The following is a 13,950-nucleotide window of genomic DNA, read 5'->3' as shown; positions in this document are numbered from 1 at the left end:
TTTCTTATCACTATCAGGTATTACCAGAGGTTTGCCACCTGTAAGATAACAGCCAAAAAGAAAATACAAGATAAAAAGCACCCTTCTTTCTAGTACCTAAAAATCAGTAGTGGGAATGAAAAAGCAGCCTTACATGCATAGCTTCTTTACGGGCTTTTATAAAGCTTATTCAACGTGAATTAGTGCAACATGCAAGGTCCAGCAGGACTGCTGAAGACCGTGAAAGTCACTAGTTATAGCAAAAGTATTTTTAAGTAGTGCAGAATTTATAATGCAATTGCAATACAACGATCCTTAGGAAGAAGAGGCATTTCTTGGTCACTACTTACGAATGTGCTCGGTCCAGTCTTCAGACTCTTGATACATAGAGTAAAAGTGTTAAAGAAACTCAAACTCATTCTGCTATAAAGGTTATCTTTAAAGCATCTGCAGAAGTCACAGTGACTTCTCTCGTGCTCTCCCATGTACACTTCATCCACCGTATGAAATTGGCAGGGATGCTCCATAACCAAGGCAGGCAGATACACCTCAGTACCTGCACGTTCAGCACAAGTATTTCTACAATGTATTGGAGAGTAAGTATTGGGGTTTGGGGGGGGGGGCTGTGAGGAGGATTTACCTACAGTGCTAAATGAACCACACGCTATTTTCTACCGTCAATCTTTTATTTCAGTGAAGGGCTGTACCCATTTCCAGCGAAAACACCCAGCACCCAGGCTTGCTGTCCTATATCAGCCCCTTATAAAGGCTGCACCGCTTTCCCTCTCACGGATTTATTTGCTTGAACTCCGCAAGGCTGAAGGAGGAACTGCCCCACACACCCCCCCGCCATTTCAGGGTGGCTCCCCCCAGCCACCTAGCAGCCGAACCGAACCGGCCCCCTCCCCCGGGAAGGATATAAGGAGCCGGGGCAAGACGGCGGGCAACTCCCGGCGGCAGAGGTCCCAGTCCCAACCTCCCAGCTCTTGCAGGAGCAGCTCGGGATCTGTTTGGGACATGGCGCCGGCTCCCCTCACCTCAGGGCCGGCCAACGGCGGGAAAAAGTTACCTCCGCTATCCCAGCAGCCTCCGCGCCCAGGGGGGGGAAAAAGAGGGCGGGGCGGCTGCCCCCCCCCTGGGCGCGCATGCGCTTCGGAAGCGGAAGGGGCAGCAGCTCCACGTGGGAGAAGCGGGAGGTGACTGCGGACAGCAACCGGGGGTCGGTACGGGTACGGGGCGGGGGGGGAAACGGGCTGGCTAAACCGGGACCGGATCCCCTTGCCCGGCCATCATGCTTCAGCCAAGGTGCAGGGACGGGAAGCTGGGCCTTAGCAGCCTCTGTGCGCGTTCTTGCGTTGCTTGAATTTCAGGGGAGCGAGGATGGAGTTATTAAAATGGGGGGGAAAACCACGCAGATGAGAAGCTTTGGGGTAGTAACCAAACCGGAGCAAGGAAAACGCCGCTGGGCAGCTGCAGGAGCAATAGTATTTTAAGTCAAGAACACGCTTTGTACGGCATTGCATGGGGTTTTTTCCTCAGACAGCTAAACCTGAAATGTGAGTTTTACCAGAATAAGCAGCGACCTGAATTTCCCTGCCTATACCTGTGTTAAGTGAGAGATGTGGTCACTTGTAACGCTGTCTTTTCAGAAGTTTAAATGTGTAGAAGATTTTTTCAAAAATTAAAATTAGGATGCTGCAATTAAACGGTTTATTTGTGCTAATATTTGGCATTTAATGATACGTAAAACTATTTACTCTTATTTCCAGAAGTAATTCACCTGATTCATTGGCAAAACATCTGATATTCTGCCTGCAAAGCACTCTTCCCCATAGTGATAACTGCATAAAAACATCCTCTATGGAAAAAAAAAAAATCCAGAAGAAAAAAAATCTTTGTATCAGTGTTGCTCTTAGATTGTTTCTGGCTGTAATAAATTAAGCTGACTTTTTTCCCCCCACTGTTATTCCTGAAAATGGCTTTTCGATTTAATTTTTTTATTGATGAAATTGAGAACAATGAACCAGACACTCATGATAAGACGGACGCACAGCTCGGCTCTCCAAAAGACAAGCAGGAATCCAAGGAAAAGAGCAAGCAAACTGCTGAGACCCTAGCAGACTCCAGCCCAAGGCTGGCTACCGATAAGCACCAAGATGAGACACCATCAGAGAAAACAATCTGCTTGAAAGCTGCCAAGGAGCACAAGATACCTGAAGATCTCAACAAAGTATTGGAAAACAAGGTCGTGGAAACAGTGTCTGACCTGTATTACGTAAATCAGTCTGTAGTGGAAATGATGTGTTTGGATGGGGCCGACGAAGAAGGCATCGTGTCTAAAAGCGTTTCTTCTCGCTCTGATCTCATCCCAGGAGTCTACGAGGGAGGACTGAAAATCTGGGAATGCACCTTTGACCTCATAGACTACTTTTCTGAGGCTGAAATACAGTTTACCAACAAGAAGGTATTGGATCTTGGCTGCGGGGCTGGACTGCTGGGAATAGTTGCATTAAAGGGAAAAGCTGGAAAAGTCCACTTTCAGGACTACAACAGCACAGTGATTGAAGAAATAACCTTGCCTAATGTGGTGGCTAACTGCCTAAATGAGGGCAATAGGGTGGGCAACAGTGACGACAGAAAGACTAGCAAGCCTCCTTCGAAGAGGCTCAAGAAAGCAGAGTGCTTACCTGACATGCTCACCAAATGCAGATTTTTTTCTGGAGAGTGGTCTGAGGTCAGCAAGCTCCTGTTAAGCAGCAGCAAACCCTTTTCAAAGTATGATATAATTCTCACATCTGAGACCATCTATAATCCTGACTACTACAGTGCTTTGCATGATACAATGGCTCAGCTCTTGGATAAAAACGGCCGCGTGTATTTGGCAAGCAAAGTATATTATTTTGGGGTTGGCGGTGGTATCTACCTCTTCGAGGACTTCGCTGTAGAGAGAAATGTGTTCAGGACCAGCATAGTTAAAGTAATTGATGAAGGACTGCAGCGATGTATTATGGAAATGGCCTTTAAAGATTCCAGTTAAAATTCAACCATTGGTCCTTCAAAAATACCTTAAAGACAAAATGTTTTAATCTTCGTATCTCTTTACTTTTTCCTCTGTTGAGTTATTCTGGTTTGACACATTAAGGATGCTCATTATCAAAATATTTGACAAATTAGGATGTCTGACTAGAAATGAAGGATCAGAAGATTCTAGTTTTGCGTAAAAAAAATGGAGTTCTGCTTAAACCACCATCTGCCTATGCCAATTAATTGTCATTTATATGTACAAGTCACTGTCCCCAGTCCCCCTCTCACATTCTTTGGCAGTGCCAGGACTGTACCTCACAGGAGCAGCTGCTGAGCACAGCCTGAATGAGATCATTTAGCAGACTAATGTAGCACAAGAAGTGGTTCTCAAGGGTTAGGCTCCCAATTTGGATATGGTTGAACTGCAGCAACAGCTTTCTGAATCGACTGTGTACTTATGTGCTCTGCTGCTTCTCACCAGAGGGGGGGGCGATTGTATTTATCACTTGTGTTTGATTCCGCTTGCAATCTCACTCATCTTTGTAATGTTTCATATGTAACACACACATGACTTTTATTCAAGCCTTTGAAAAAGTGTACCAGAGAATATTTACTACTACAGTCTGTGAATTTTCACATTCAGATTTTGACATACCACTCTTTAAGACAATTTCAGTGAGTAATTGGGGAAAAGCCAAACTGTTTTTAGAAATGAATAAAACTGATTTCTGTTTTAGAAGCTGAGTTGAAAGATTCTTCACAAGAGAAGTTCCTTAAAACAACCAACCAATAAACCTACAAATGCAGTCCAGAAAACTGGAGGATGACAGAACTGAACTTCAGGTGACAAGTGGGAAAGGAGATAAACTGCGCTATTATAGCAGATTGCTAGCTAGAGTGCTGTACTGGGTTGCGGGTTGGGTTTTTTCTATTTTTTTCCCCCAAGATTTTTCCAGAAATTAAACTGCCCATACACTATGACCCATTTTCAAAACTTTCAGGGGGGTACTGCGGGGGGTACTACTGAACACTCACACCTCTTCAATCTTTTCAGCAGTTCGGCAGGGCAGCAAGCATTCAGAGAATCCTGCTGCAGACAGTGACGCTGCTGAAGAAATTGCCAAAAATGCAAACAAACCCAAAGAACTACAAAACCTGGTCCTGAGTGCTTGAGGTCACCAACAATCCACACAAAAAGTCCACTGCGTGTTTTGTCTTAACCAAAGCTGGAAAAAAGCTATTACATAACTCTTAACAGGTACATCAAAGCTACTGCTTATGCACTGTTGTATTGGGTGCCCTTGTAGAAATACTAACTTAGAGACAGTCAACCACTGCAGTAAACTGGGTGCAAGGATACTCCGTGTAGGGGAGGAAGGACAATAGGCTGAGGGGATGAAAAGAAACTTATTACAGCAGTGACCTAAATCACTTCAATTATTGCATAAAGTTCCCGTCATTGAAGGCTATGAAAGTCAACTGCAGGTTCCTAGTTTGACCATGTTGCTATTAAGATAAAGTCATAGAGGATTTCCTGTACCTTACAGAAGAGCCTTAACAACTGCTGTTGTTTCAAAAACAATTGTAAGTAGGCTAATTTAAAGGGATGCTTTGGAAACTACTGAAGTTGCTCTTTTATAGGAGAGAAAGGAAAAAAAGCAGTCACTTGTACCATAGCTGTGATTGTGCTTTGGGATTTTTCTGCATCAACTCTGAAACTTGGTGATGATAGACAACTGCTGCCTACAGACTGAGGAACTCACTGTCTTGGGTTCAATATACTACTCAGCATCCTCATTTTATTCTTGGATTGCTCAAACAGCTCTGTTTTCATGCAAATACAGAATCAGATTTTTTAGGACTTTCAAGACTGCTACAGCCACAATCTCACAGTAATTACACACTTGCAAAATGGGAAACTCCACACAGTATAATTAAGTTCCCATTTCACAACTACAGATAAGAATTAATAAAGGATGTTTTTCTCATGTGAAAGCAGCAAAATTAGCATTGGAATCTCCATAATTCCAGATGAGTTCTAGTCTATTCTTAAAATTCAGCATATATATGCTGAGAGGAAGCAGGATTCAACACTACATTTTGTAGGCTGGTTGTTCTGTTAGTGTTTCAACATCAAGTACTGGTTTCCCTAATTTATAACATTAAGGCTGTCTCTACTTGCCAAATCATCAGCACCCTAGTGACCAGTTTCCTGCTTCTCTTCATGTTCTGGAATAACATCTTTCACTCACTTGTAATACTTGTACATATTACTTAATAGCTAGGGAAATTAACATTTCCCCAAATGATACTGCACTAGAAAATAACAGAATTGGGAGGACCCTCAAGCATTTTTTTGATGACAAAATAAACCCTTACATGAGGCCCAATTGTGTGAAGAAACAAAGGTAGAGATCAGCTGGTAACTCAATTTATCAGCTCATTCCAAATCATCACCCCCTTTCTCTCCTCGACCCATCCCCTCACTTTTTGAAAGTCATCACAATAAAAAATCCGGTCTAAATTATGTCTTTCCCGTAAGTATTGTGGAGAGCAACATTAAAATCAGTCATAAAATGTCTCAGGAAAACTAAATTACAAAGCTTGTTTGTTTTAACAGGCACTATCCTTAACTGATGACTTCCTTTTGAAGATTATTTGCTAGTTCTGGGAAATGAGGCTATTAAAAAAATCGAGTTTTGTATACTGGCACCAATTAAATGGCATCCGTTACAGTTGTTTTACTAAAGCTTAGGGGAAAAAACCCATGAGGAAAATCAAAGTGGGAAGTGTCCAATCTGTAAATTGTTGACTTGTATGCTATTCTTGGTTACTAGGTACACAGACATTTAATTATGTTCTGAAATCAAAATCTTGTTAGGAAAAATCAAACAGGCAGTGTTACCGTGGCATTTGAAGTGGTGCAGACAGAAGACTATCGCGCAAGAGCGTAAAGAGAAGCATGAACAGCAGATGCAAAGGCACAAGTCCAGGCTGCACATGGGGGGAAGCAGATGCCAACCAAGAGACCTGCAGCACCAGGTTAAAGAGATCCTGCTCCCAGGATTATTGGGATGGAGGTAACCTGGAACTCTTCTCATGAAGTATGGACTGAAAGGTTTGAGGATGAGAACAGGAAATCCCTCCCTGCCCAACCAATCAAAGATACAGAAGGGTGACGTAAGATGGATAATTAGTGTAATAAGGCACTAATAGCAGGATTTTTTGTGATAGAAACTGGAGTAAAGCCTCTCAAGTGTCATAATTTGTACTTCTAAGAGTCACGTGCACATTGAAAAGAAAAAGGCACCCTATACCACCAGATACTGGTAGATAAGCACAGTAGGAACTACAGCAAAGGGAAGAACTAGGATTTATATACAAATACCTCTTGAAGACTGCAAGTCAACAATGTAAGCATAAGAATAAAAGGTACTCCCTTGAAATCCGCAACAGCATTAAAGGAAGACTGGCAGGAAAAAAAAAAAAAAAACAGTGAAAACTGTAGCAAGTAACTTCACAACAAATGAAGGGCAACATCCTGCCACAACAGGAGGAAGCAGGTGCTGTAAGTTAATTCAGGCACTGCCTAGGTGTACTGGGTCTGGCTTGAGGTAGTTAACTGTAAGACAATTATTGCTATAGAAAAAAAGGAAAAAGCATCATTATACTCATGGGGAATACAAGTAGTACAGGGGAATCAGAATGAAACAAGTATTGTCAGAATTTGACATTGCCATCAGTCTGCTGTACGGAAGGATCTTACAGGAACAGAAAAGATCATTTCTTGTGTGGAACACAAATACTGAATTTTCAAAACCATGGAGCAAATCGAGTATTTAGATCATTGGTGAAGGACTGTAACAATCAATCCTCTCCTTCCCCCTGATTTTTGTAAAGGTGGATAAGTTGAAAAACCTAAAGAGCAATAGAAAATAAGGAAAACAGAAAACACTGTGGTCAAAAAAACAGGGAACAGGTTTGGTCCCGTGGTGTTTAAGTTGATGGCAAAATCCTGATGTATCCTACAGTGCATCAGTGAGACAGGATTGGATGAAAACAAACTGGCTGGAGGTAAAATGATGTGGGAATGTTTAATTAGATATCAAGGAGATGAAAAAGGCTTAGAACTGCAGATTCTGTACAAAGGAATGATCTGAAAAATAAGACCTATCTGGGGATTACTAACCGTATTATAAATTACAGCAGAGTCCAGTTACTCCAGATTCATGGTAACATACATAGAAGACACATTGAATTTTATTTATCAAAGTACAGCTCACAGAGTTACCAGTTTTGAACTGCTTGTTGTGTTCTCAAGTAGCCGATTTATTTCTTGTCATCTGACCATGTAATTTCATAATCCGTATACACTTTTTTCAGTATCTCTACAGTCACCGAATGATCTGCTTTTCCGTAGCCCTGCAAGAAAAAACAAATGCTTATTAGACATGTACAGAAAGTAAGTCCACAGAACCATTCAGTTCTTGTCAACACAAATTATCCAGTTATGATTGGATACTTCAAGTAGTTCACACACAAATCAAATACAAGTTCTAAAAGAGTTATTCTTGCAGTATCATGTTTTATTTTTCTATTGTCCTCTCCAATCCCCCCCAACCCGAGTTGCAGAAAATAAATGAGATGGGGTCAAGCAATATCAAGTAACAGAGGATGCATTTTTCACATCATGATTTCTCCAGCAGAAAGCTTGTTTTAAAATGTTCCCAACCCCTCAGCCACCATATTTATTGAATGTTCTTTTAAACCCCAGAGATTGCATTGACCCACTTTAATGTATGAGCATCCAAACATCCGATTTGGCTCAGCTGAAGGAAAAGGGAATAAGCCACCACATGCGTGAACATTTAAGTACTATTCTAGCCACTAAAGAAATCACAGTCTTCATGTTTTATTTATTTGCAATCTTGCCTTAGCTGATAATGGCATAATTTTAAATATCCCTGCTCTTCAGCCACTGCAACTACAAACTAAGGCAAGGTCAGGTGACCCATGTGATTTTTAACCCTCATTTAAATCACTGATCACAGTGTTACTCTTTCACTGAAATTTCAGAGTTGTGGTAGAAGGTGCCTTTCCATTATTGTCTCATAGGACTGGAGTTATTGTCTTGATTTCTTATTTCAGAACTACAAGTAAGTTTTTCCCTGTCAAAAAGACTTTACTGCACAACAGTGCAGTCCACTGATAAAAACTTTACAGGTTACTTTCTTTTTTCAGTAATATTTCCTGTGAAACGAAACTTAGAAGACTGAAAAGAGAGCTCAAAATTGCATTATCAAACAAAACACGTACTCTTATTCGCCACTGACTCTGCCCCAAGAGGAACAGCCTAAGTTAACCAGCATTTAAACTGCACAAGTTAAAATTGTTGATGCATTATAAAATGTAACCTTTTCAAAAATACCAGATAATACAGTTATGTCAGAAATACTGCTGGTTTATACTGTCAGTTGTAAAGCAACAGACCTACAGACCACTCTTGCCTTGGTAATCACTTTGAAGACCCCACCTGGCTTTGCAAATTATAGCACAGCATCTACTTCAAAAGAAATCAATGACTATTTCTCTGGTTTTCATAAAACACCAAGATAGTTCTGTTTTAGAGTCTGACAACAAATCTCCAAGTAAAGAGAAGCATTAAACCAATGTAATTAATATACTAACTTCTGACCTGCTATTGAGGTCTTCTGAACCCCCAGGTCTCCGCTGACAGAAGCCCTCATGGTAATAAAACTCCACTTTTACATGATGCTCATCTGTAAGCCCCAAGGTACCAAAAGCAGAGAAACAAGGTGTTTTCCATAGATGTTGCATTACAAGAGCAAGAGTTGACCACTGCCTCTAACGCTGAATTGGCAGCTGAATTAATAATACAAGTGTCAACTCTCATCTAAAAATGCAGTTCTGATGAGGACCTACAATCACAAGAACTTAGCAGAATAAGCAACATACACTGCCTTCCCACCCCATACAAATCCTGAAGAGGTTTGTTTTTTTTTTTCCTTATGATTGCAGGTGGCAAGAGTCATCTTGGAACAAAAGCAACACTAACATTTAAAAATGCTTGACACATTCAAGGCCCAGCCTTCACTGCTCATCTCAGGTAAGCAGATTTGAAGTAACCATCACTTTCTATAAAAAATTAATAGAACTATTTTCTTCTTGTCTACATTAGAACCCTAGAATCTTTACTGACAGTATTACTATAGAAGCAGCTAGGCTTTATCACAGAGCAACACCAGAATCAGACTATAGTATGTTTCCTAAATTCAGGAAATCATTACCACTTACTGAGTCTTTCATAAAGAAACTGAACTTACACAGAACAGTAACAGGTAACAAAAATGATCTAGTCTCCATATTCTTGGAAGTTACTTCTATTCCCACAAAATGCATTTATGTGAAACTACATCTTCACCTACCAAAAATTCACCACATCTAAACTGGGTCTACTCCTTTCACCGAACACATACACAGAACAACATTCACAGTTTACCTGGTCACTACCAACCAACGTTTTTATTGGCAAATAAAGATGACGCAAAAGCTGGATCAAGACCCTGTGGCTACAAATGGGCTACTCTGGCTCTAGCAGTAAGACTAAAAGATTCTGAGTCAAGAGATGCTAACTTCCATTTTTAGTCTTGATTATAACTTCATGTTGGTATTACTCAGCATTAAGTTGTCTATTATTTTTGCTTTGGTCTCCTGCCCTTAAAACTAGTATTTCCTCTCTAATCTATCTCACAAGTGAGCCAGGCAAGTTTTCCAGTTAATGTTTACACTGTGATTCAAATTGCCAAAAGCCACATGTTATAAAACAAAAACCCCAGAATGTCAGAGACGAGAGGATTGGAAGGAATACAAGGTATACACTTACTGTAGAGAGCCCAAATACCCTAATTTTCTTGTCTTTGCTATTATGATCGATTTTCCCTCCTCCAAGGCACTTGCACTCATATCCCAGCTTTTCCATTTCAGGATTTACTTTTTCAAATATGTGATCTGCACAAGAAGAATGGTTAGAGCCATTAGAATACGCACTAGGCATGAAATACTCGAGGACTCCTTTTCGGCTATTTTCCACTCATTTTCCTCCAGTTCCCTTCCTTCACCTGCAAGAGAGGGAGTTTTCTCTGGACGCATAGCTAAGCTGTCAGTAAGGGTCTCTAGTCACGTTTTTTACTTAGCTGACACATCTCGCTCTCCTAAATGAGCTTTATCAGCTTTGGAAGTGACATCTGACAGACGCATTGACCCGCGTTTCATGTTCGCCTGAGGCGCCTATAAAGGCAAAGGGGGGGGGGAAAGGGGCTTCAGAGCTACGCGGGCTGGCACCGGCCACCGCAGGCCCGGCACTCCCCCGCTCCGCCTCAGGTTCGCTCGGGAGCCGGCGGCCACGTCCCGCACCCGAGGGACGCTGCCGGGGGGGGGGACCCGCGAACGACCGCTCCGCCAGCCCCCGCCCGGCCTGTCACCCACTGTGGAACTCGGCCGCCTTGGTGCCGCGGACGATGTCCCGCTGCTCCTCGCCGCCGGGGCGCTGCAGGCGCACCAGGATGTACTTGAACGTGCCCTCGGGGTCGATCTCCACGTCCCGCACCGCCGCCATGGCGGTGCCGCCCGCCTGTGAGGTGACCGGGCCGCGCCGCTGCCCCGCGCGGAGGCGGGGCCGCCACCGCCGTCCTCCGCGGTTGGCGGGAAGGCGCCGCTCGCGCCAGAGGGAGGGGCAGCCGCTGTCGGCGCCGCTCAGCGGTTCGCCGTGAGGGGAGCGGGTCCCCGGCCCGGCGGAGGCCGCGGCCGGCCTCTCCTCACGGGCTGTGAGAGGGCGCGGGAGCAGGCGTGCGTTACTGCTTCAGGCTGCCGGTCGAGGCCTTGGGGGTGGCCCCCGTCCCTGCGCCCCTCCCTTAGCTGCCGTTCCTCCTCTCCCCCGGCTCCCAGAGCCGGGCCCTGCAGCGGGCACCCGCCGTCACAGGTCCAGGCATTTACCCCGCGGGGGGAAAGGGTCGTGGACAGGGAGAGCCTAACGCCCTGAGAACCTCCAGGTTACTCTTTAGGTATATTAAATGAGAGAGAGAAATTTACCTCCTGTTCGCCTTCTTTTATAGGTTCCGCTTGATGAGTTAGGCAAGCTCCGTACAGATTCACCATGAAGTCACACATGTCCAGAACCAGTAAGACACAATTCACTGAAAATCGAGTCTAAAATATTTACTGGAGGAAAAAAAATGGTTTCCTTGTAGTGTTGAGCATGGCCTTGTATCAAGCGCCTACTCAAAAAAGAGGGAATACTCACGTTTTAAAGACGAGAAGTTTTTACAAAAGTTTCAGAATGTTTCCACAAGTTAGTTTCAGCATAGCCACATCTTTTAAGTGCTATGTAAATACGTACAAGTAGTAAATCATTGTTGACATGAATTTCTCCAGCTATAGTAGTTTTAGAATATGAAAACAGTGCACTATGTAAACTGTGATGTAATGCATAAACACATCAATAAAATAGAGAAAAAATACATATCTTCTAAATACAGCATTTAAAGGTGCTTAACAAAATAGATGTAATTTTTGGATTAGAATTTGTTTTGTGATTTATTGCTTCACAATTAAATTTGTTAGCTAATGTATTTTAGTAGCTGTCCTAAATCTTAATAAAAATGGCTAATATTTTGTCATTTCAGATATTATTGTTAGTCACCTTTTGGGCACAGAGTAGCACTATCACAATGAGAAAAACAAACAGAGCCCTAATAAGGTAAGCCAGATTCTTGTCAGCTATTTCTTAGGAAATGAAGGGATGAGAAGGGCTTTAAGAGGAAACCAAGCCTACCATCTCAGCTGTTCTGGATTTGCCAAGGCAGGCAGGGAAAGTGATAAAATCTGTGTCTGGGTGAAGTGTTCTTTAGGATCATAAGGCTGCGAGAGTGCTGTGGAGTTGTGGTGGTTGCTTAAGCTTGCTTGAGTCAGTTCAGTAAAGGCCTGTAGGATTATTGTAGCGTTCATTCTTTAAGTTTCTTTCAAGCAGTCTAGAAGGTCTATTTTTGTTTTGATGTTTTTTGTGTATATAGCTTATTCTTTGATTATTTTGTCTACTAATTTAGCCTAGTACCTGATGCTCCTGTTTATCTCTTCTTGAAGCTTTAGCATTAAGAAGACTTTATAGATCTTTCTTGTTTGAGTGTACCTTGCCTTTTCATTTTTAACTGGAATAGGATACTTCATTCCCTTGAGCACAGAAGCCTATTGTCTGGCCATGGCTGTGGAAAACTTTATTGCCCCGTTTCAGTTATGATGCACAGAGGGAACTAGCAACAAACAATGGTAACACTGATGAGCAAGGGCAAGGATGGCAAAGGAAATGCTTATGGCATGCCTCAGATAGAAGCTAAACTTTAAAGGATTTTGTCCTCAACAAGGAGAGCAGGTATCTGGCTTGACCTGACATGAGTTTGAGCAGATAAATCTGTGACTTAGTAACAGGCAAAGCAGAACCTTGTCCTGTTCTCCTTAATGCTTTTTGTCTTCCCAAGCACCCACCTTATCCAAAAGTAGTTTCCGATGCCATGCTGAGGTATTGGAGCTTCCTCTTGGCTTTTAGGCTGAAGACAGAAATCCCCTGCTCTTGGCGGTAATTGTTAATGCGTCACTTTGTGGGCCTCAGGGGTACAGAGAGGATGGCATGGGGCAACAGGGGTCTCAAACCAGAGACAGCCTGCCTCCGATAAGGCTGCGTGGAGGGACTTTCCTTTTGTAGTGGGATTACTCATATCTAACTGTGGCAGTGAGTTTGGCACTATTTTCTGAAAAATTAAGGGGGTTTTTATTTATTTGGCCAAGTGACATCTTGTCTCTTCACAGTGATGTCCTAAAAACTATTGTTCTGAGGAAAAGTATTGTAAATATCTCAAATTAGGTAACAGTGAACCAATGCACTGATAATTAAGATAGGATAGTAGATACTCTTCTTGAGTAGTTGTAGCTAGACTTGTAAGGGTAAGTGTTGCCAGCATTTTTTCCTCTTCTGTGTTACATATGGGGCTTGTTTTCCGTTATGGTTTTCAGGCTTTGGACTGGACCCAAATGACTATAAAGTTGCACTGTTGTTGTTTATGCCCTTCCTATCATCAGATTGTTTTAATCCTCACGGCCTTGTAAAATTCACCTATCCTTACATCACCTTGGCTTGTGCCGATATTGCGATCTATGTTGCAGTGGATTAAACTGTCGGTGTAACAGCATTTCTTTGTTGGTGTAACACGTGGTTCATGTGACATGGTGTGATAGCTGGGTATAACTATTGTAGCTACCCCGGTTCATTTTCATAAAGATATGAGATGTCCTGGTATCTGACGTACTTTTACCTTCTAAAAGTACTTCCTGAGTGTCTTGAGATGGATAAAGCAGGTAACAGCCTTGTTTTCTCTATTGCATCCCTTATGAGAGGGCCCTGTGACTATGCTTTTTCTGTTCAATAACTCTTGAAAATGTTAATAAATGTCATTTTTTGACATTTGAGATCATCATAGAGATATCAGTGTTTCTATATTCCTACAGGTTTAATGAAAGTAAGTGGAGAACAGAGACACTGTGAGTGTTCCTGCTGAGGGAATGGGTTCCTGTGTATTGAGTGAAATATTTGGGTGATGGAAACTACTGATAGGGGACAAATACATCCTTGTTGTCACACTAAACTGCATTTCTACTGGGCTTCGTGGTGGCATTAAGGCCGTGATATTTGTATCTTTTTATAGTAACTTTCTAGAAACATTTTTCTTCCCTATTATGTGCCCCACACCCCAAAAAAAAGCTCTGAGAAGTATGTATGGATATTGAGCATTCTTTTTGAATCTTTTTCCCAGAGTTTCGTATTTTTTTGGCTACTGAGGTGGACAAACAGTCTTCAAATAATCTTGGAGGAGGTTTCCA

At 42.4% G+C, this 13,950-nt stretch overlaps 2 protein-coding genes across 2 annotated transcripts; one reads left to right on the top strand and one right to left on the bottom strand.

The window, feature by feature from the left end:
* The first annotated feature begins 1,860 nt into the window (after window positions 1-1,860).
* Window positions 1,861-3,728, top strand: METTL18 (methyltransferase 18, RPL3 N3(tau)-histidine). The gene has a single exon (XM_009810436.2). It carries the CDS (start codon window positions 1,955-1,957, stop codon window positions 3,014-3,016), a length of 1,062 nt encoding a protein of 353 aa, XP_009808738.2. The 5' UTR covers window positions 1,861-1,954; the 3' UTR covers window positions 3,017-3,728.
* A 3,501-nt stretch (window positions 3,729-7,229) lies between these two features.
* On the bottom strand, window positions 7,230-10,662 carry LOC104250601 (14 kDa phosphohistidine phosphatase). The gene is made up of 3 exons (XM_059822193.1): window positions 10,510-10,662; window positions 9,908-10,032; window positions 7,230-7,425 (listed from the first exon to the last, which is right to left on the bottom strand). The coding sequence occupies exons 1-3, from the start codon at window positions 10,637-10,639 to the stop codon at window positions 7,333-7,335; spliced, it is 348 nt and encodes a 115-aa protein (XP_059678176.1). The 5' UTR covers window positions 10,640-10,662; the 3' UTR covers window positions 7,230-7,332.
* Between the last annotated feature and the right edge of the window lie 3,288 nt (window positions 10,663-13,950).

Source organism: Gavia stellata, chromosome 10 (assembly GCF_030936135.1).
Source record: "Gavia stellata isolate bGavSte3 chromosome 10, bGavSte3.hap2, whole genome shotgun sequence".
NCBI classification, from domain to species: Eukaryota; Metazoa; Chordata; class Aves; order Gaviiformes; family Gaviidae; genus Gavia; species Gavia stellata.
This window is presented reverse-complemented; position numbering and strand designations above follow the sequence as displayed.